Source organism: Zingiber officinale, chromosome 1A, assembly GCF_018446385.1.
Source record: "Zingiber officinale cultivar Zhangliang chromosome 1A, Zo_v1.1, whole genome shotgun sequence".
In the NCBI taxonomy this organism is placed as follows: domain Eukaryota; kingdom Viridiplantae; phylum Streptophyta; class Magnoliopsida; order Zingiberales; family Zingiberaceae; genus Zingiber; species Zingiber officinale.
In genome coordinates, this window is record NC_055987.1 from 27364945 (window position 1) to 27370853 (window position 5909).

General features: G+C 46.5%; 1 protein-coding gene across 2 annotated transcripts; it reads right to left on the reverse strand.

The window, feature by feature from the left end:
• Positions 1-1388: 1388 nt before the first annotated feature.
• LOC122021790 (basic leucine zipper 19-like) lies at positions 1389-2733 on the reverse strand. 2 transcript variants are annotated; one of them, XM_042579953.1, is made up of 3 exons: positions 2013-2733; positions 1773-1937; positions 1389-1654 (listed from the first exon to the last, which is right to left on the reverse strand). In XM_042579953.1, the coding sequence occupies exons 1-3, from the start codon at positions 2542-2544 to the stop codon at positions 1629-1631; spliced, it is 723 nt and encodes a 240-aa protein (XP_042435887.1). In that variant the 5' UTR covers positions 2545-2733; the 3' UTR covers positions 1389-1628. The 2 variants fall into 2 exon arrangements, with proteins under 2 accessions (XP_042435887.1, XP_042435884.1); XM_042579950.1 differs by having other exon boundaries at positions 1773-2733.
• Between the last annotated feature and the right edge of the window lie 3176 nt (positions 2734-5909).

The following is a 5909-nucleotide window of genomic DNA, read 5'->3' on the forward strand; positions in this document are numbered from 1 at the left end:
GTAAAGTATCCTTGACACAGTACCTTAACGGGTCGAGCATATCTCTGAAGTGACAGTGGAAGTTTCCGTCATACGATCTTCTGGCTGTCCATGCCCGGTGTTGGCGACACTAACTCCCAAAAGAATATTGATGGATAACAAAGAGAGTATGTTACTGGGCTGAGCGGGCTGGCCGCTTGGCCGGGATGCCACTATCCTTGTGTCCCCTCCACTCGACCGGGACTTCATTGCATGCGCCTGCTCGGCTAGAACTCCTCTAAGCTCTTATTACGTCTGTTCTGCTAAAACATCAGTGTCCCAGTACCACGCCCGCTTGGCCATGGTTCCATTGTGCCAATGTCAAATCCTGCTGTCTCGTCGAGCGGGTAGCCGCTCGGCCGAAGTTGAACTCTACCAATGGCGAACTCTGCTGTTTGGTCGAGCGGGGTAGCCGCTCGGGCCGGCTTCTGCACCTCGTCTCCTCCTCCGTTCGGTATCCAATAATCCATTGAGCGTCGGTCGTTTGACTTCTCCCCGTGTCGGAGGCAGCAGATCGGAGCCTTCTCCCCCGGTCAGGGCATGCTTCGTCCAACCAGGCGATGCTATCTGCACGTTGACCGCCTTGAATTTGACCTCCACCGTGGCCACGGGATGGGACCCCTCATCATTATCACATTGGTTCAAAAATTCAATCTATTCGATTTCACCGAATAAAAAATTTCAAAACTGAACCTAAATCGACTTAATCGAATTAATTGATTTTTTTTTAAAAAAATCGAATTTCTAAGTAAACTGAATCGAATTTTTAAAATCGATCTGTTTAATCAGTTTGTTTGATTTAATCGAACTTTTACTCACCCCTATTTTCCAACCGTCTTCGTAAATAAATCAATTTCAGTTCAATATTCAATTCATTAAATTTTATTTATATTTCTTTAATAAAAAGTTTAAAGTAATTAAGATTATATGGTCTATAAAAAAATAATATAGTAATTTATAAAATTTTACAATCTCAAATTATATATACTAAAATTGCTTTGGTAAATATCTTAGGAGTATTAATATTTTTATATTTACACTTTTATTTAATACATAATTTGATCAAATAATCAAAAGGAATTTAAAAAGAAAAGTATAGATAACTGGTAGACTGATTAATTGATTAATAATTAAATGTAAATAATAATTTTTTTAACAAATAATTTTCATATAAAAATAAATCAATTAATCCGATCAAAAATTAAAATAACTGAATTTTAAACAGATTGATGAATTGTTAAAGTCAACCGATCAACTAATCAATTCTATGTTATGTTGTGTTTCAAATTGTTAAACTTTTTCCTCGATTTAATCAATTTTAAATTTTGAAATCAAAATCGATAAATCAATATCCAAATGTCTAACCAAGATACTCGACCAAAATCGATAAATCAATTCTTAGAACTTTCTACACCACTTATCGAGTGGCGAGACCCAAACAACAGGAGTGGGTTATTGTCTTCCACGTCAATTTAGAAGGACAAACAGAGTCTTAAGAATTTATCACTTGATAAGGCAATGAAATTTAAGCAGTAAATTTATGCCAAAGTGGAGCAAGCAAACTCTCTTTTGCATCAAATATACTAAAACTCGAACCGCCGTAATTCACATCATAGATCCTCTGTCCCGTGAGCTCCTATATAATTAATAAAATATAGGATCAGTAAGACATAATGAAAAATGCATCAATTAATAAAATACCAGTTCAAAAAGTAAGAATTGTATTAGAATGAACAGAGGAAAGGAACTGAAACCTTCGATCCGTGTCAGTGCGGCATTAGATGAGCAGTCAAGAGTTCTTGCAGTTCCATTTCCACCACAGTCCGCAAAGTCGTCAGTCCCAGAATTTGAACTCCCCCTGCACTGCACGTTTCCGACATTACGAACACCAGTTTCTCCCACATTCCTGGACTGCGTCCCTGGATAAAGGCAGTAACTCCCGTCATCGCATTGGAAACTGCATGAGTTTAGATTCCAAACGCCAATTGGCATACTTGACCGAGTGATGATGTTAGGAACAAAATCACCACTCCCTTTCACTGGTTTCTGGTAAGGGAAAGACCCGATCTCTCCCTCGATTCTTCCTCTCAGATCCACGAGCAAGCACTTCATCCTCGCGATCTCGGCTTCGAGCGCGGCTTGGCCCTGAAGCCTCTTTATCAGCTGCTGGTTGATCGCCCTGAGATGGGCGATCTCGTCCTCCAGCGACGCGGCATGAGCTTTCTTCTTCTCCCTGTACTTGCGCACCGCCTCTCGATTGCCGCCGGGCCTCCTCTTTGCGGAAGATCTCTTCTCGGCGGACTCCGCGGTCTCGTCCGCCGACAGCACCTTGGTGTGGATGTGAAAGCAGGTGTGGGTGTGGGCGAGGTCGGGCCCCGGAGGGTTGCAAGTGTGCGTGTGGGTGCATTGATGGTGATGGCCGTCGTTCAGGAGGTCGTCGAAGAAGCTTCCCATCGAGCAGATGCTCGGAACGACTTCGTCGGACAGGTCTTTGGAGGCACAGAAATCGGTTTCCCGTTCGTCCATCACCGCGGCACAAAGAGAAAGCTGCGAGATTTGGGAAGCAATCGAGATTGCGAGATTAAGCAACGGCGTGGGAAAACAACAAAACGATAGACGGATTCAGAATACAAGATTGTATTTTTCGAAGGGAAAGAAAAAAAAGAGAAAGATCTCCGACGCTTCCGAATCGAGGGAAGGAGAAGCAGCTCCTCCGGAATTAAAAAGCGACGGCATCTTCGTGGCAGTAACATGACGGCGTTATGACGGCATTCATAGATTGCCTCCATTTGGGCCGTTCGAGTGTCGGATACGGAATCGATGTGGAGCGGTTGATCGAGAATGAACGACGTCTGATTACGATTTGATGGAGCACAGGAAGTGAGATGACGACATTATAGAACGGCAATGTCGCATTTCAGCTTTGTCTTATGTAGCGGGAGTCCGCAGTTTATTTTTTTTTTAAAAAAAGGAAAATGTATAGCATAATTTTTATAAATAAATAAAATATTAAATTAAATTTTGATACAGAGTCAAAACTATACATTAAAATTGGGGGAAATAAAGACGACGTCTTATTTTTAGAATAATTTAGATGGGTTTTATTTTTTTTTTTATCAAAACGTGTATATATATATATATATATATATATATACTCAACTAACTTATAATATAATATATTATATTCATTATTATCTTATAATATAATATATTATATTCATTTTTATCTCTCATCTATAGTTTCTATCTAAATTATAAACCAAACATATATTATAGTAACTATAAATCCATAACTACTATACAATTATAACAATTATAATTTCATAATTATTACACAGTTATAACAACTATAATTAACTGCTATAATATCTTCTTCGATAACAAAGGAGGGGTTCCATACGGACAGAAGTTAAGGACACGTGGAGGTCAATGTCGAGACGATCGACGTAAAGGTGAGCCGAGCGGGAGGCCACCTTTCCGGGCGGTCGCGGTAGAAGGCCTGCGAAGCGGGAGGCCACCTTTCCGAGCGGCCACGGTAGAAGGTCAGGTCGGCAAGGAAATAACTCGGCTAAGGCTAAGGTTCAAGTTTCCGAGCCAAGCATATGACCGAGCGGCCCACTCGCTCGGCCCGACCAATATGGCCAAGTGTCTCTCCCGCTCGGCCCGATAAAAGACAGAAGGCGCAGAAGAGTACAAAGGGGACGGCCAGAGATATCCTTTTCGAGATATGTGCCGCCGACAAATAGTATGGTCGGTGGCTGAACCAGACAGAAGATCGTACGGTGGAAGTTTCCACTATCATGTCAGAGATATGCTCGGACAGTTGTGGTATGGCGTCAGGCGTGCTTTTCTGACACATCCATTTTGAGATATGTTTGGGAAAGCGATCACACATCGAGGAGCGTGCACGCGCCTCCCCGGGGGCCTATATAAGGACCCCCGGACTTCGACGGAGGTATGAAATCATCCACACTGTAGCTACAGTTCTCATTATCTTGCTCCAGTTTTCTTCTCACCTGACTTGAGCGTCGGAGGGTCGTCGCCGGGAACCCCTTCCCGGCTCGATTTTGTTGCAGGTTCGTCGGAGGTCCACCTCATCCCAACGTCTACACAAAGCCAGCAGAGAGCACCACGTACCCAGCTTTCATCAGCTCACAGTTCGGACAGGATCAAATTGGCGACGTCTGTGGGAACGCACCTGAATCCGAGCAGAGAAGATGGAAGGAGCTGGACGACCACACACCGTGACACTCTCTCAGGAGGAGCTCGACGCCCTTATTGAGGCAAGAGCGGAGAAAATCGTGGAGCAACAGCAGCAGAAGGCGCTAGCCGAGCGGTTATCACAATATGCAACTTCGGCATCAGGTGGCCGAGCGGCGGAGGAGGGGCGACCGGAGCAATACTCCACATGGGCGCAGAATAAAGGTCAGACCGGCACTCCAGGAAATGCGCCGCCCGCCCCTATTCCGTTTCATCGGGCATTGTTCCAGACTCCGTCCGAGCTGGCACAGGCCAATCAAGGGTCATCAGATCAAGCGCATGTACGGGATGCTATAAAGGGGAAGGCGCCTCGGGCTAAGTCATCCCCCGAGCGGATCAACCGTCAATTTTCTGAAGCCATCCTGAGAGACCCACTATCGAGGCACTACACGCCCCCAGCGATCGGAGAATACAACGGGCCCAGTGACCCAGATGACCATCTGGGTAAGTTCGACAACACTGCCACACTACATCAATATACAGATGGTGTAAAGTGTCGAGTGTTCCTCACCACCCTTTCGGGATCGGTGCAACGATGGTTCCGGAGGCTTCCGAATGGATCAATCACTAGTTTTAAGGAGTTCCGAACGGCTTTCCTCCATCATTTCACAAGCAGTAGGCGATACCAGAAGACCAGCGTTAGTCTGTTCGCCATCAAACAAGGCTCGAGGGAGTCGCTCCGAACTTACATCCAGGGCTTCAACCAGGTGGCCATGGACATCCTCACGGTCACCTCGGAGACCATGATGAATGCGTTCACGCAAGGGCTCGTGGACGGCAACTTCTTCCGATCGCTCATCCGAAAGTCATCCCGCAGCTACGACCACATGCTGAACAAGGCCAATGAATACATCAACATGGAGGAAGCCCAGGCGGCGAAGAGAAAAGAAGTGTCGTCTGAGCCGCCGGCAACCGCCGAGCGGAAGCCCCCAGCCAGCCACCAACTACCGAGGGGACCTCGGGCCGAGGGAGCAAGGCCACACCACAAACCTCGGCCGCACGCGATCCAACATGTAGTAGTCGATTGGCCTAAACCGAAGGGAAAGGTATGGACTCCCATGTTTTGTTCACTTCATCAGTCAGCCACCCACAACACTCGAGATTGTCGAAGCCTTCCGCCGATCGCTCACCTCACACCCCGAAGCTATCGTCGTCAATCCCCTTCACCCGATCGGAGACACCGACACCAGGATACTGGACGGCGTGGGGCTAGGGAATCACCCGAGCGGAATCAACAACCGAGGGTCCATCGCCAAGCTTCGCAAGAGCGAGCAAGACCTTCCGCTCGGGAGGAAGAGAATAGAAGTAACGCAACTCGAGGCGAAATCAACATCATCGCCGATGGCCCCACAGGAGGAGATTCGAACCGGACCAGAAAGTCACACGCTCGGCAGCTCAGGATCCATGCAGTCGGCTGCAGCCAGGAGTAGGCGAGTGGGCCCGAGATCAGCTTCAGGCCCCGGGACCTCGAGGGAGTCGAAGTCCCCCACGATGACACCCTCATCATCCGAGCGGTAATAGCTAATTACACTATCCACCGCATATTTATTGATACAGGCAGCTCGGTCAACATCATTTTCAAGAAGGCGTTCGATCAACTTCAAATTGACCGAGCCGAGCTATTGCCAATG

What these genes read in the sequence shown, in the direction of transcription:
- LOC122021790 (XM_042579950.1), bottom strand. Translation starts at nt 2,544, where the DNA reads ATGGACGAACGGGAAACCGATTTCTGTGCCTCCAAAGACCTGTCCGAC. An exon ending in CGCACTGACACGGATCGAAG is followed by an intron (nt 1,655 to 1,772) that starts GTTTCAGTTCCT and finishes TTAATTATATAG; the next exon opens with GAGCTCACGGGACAGAGGAT.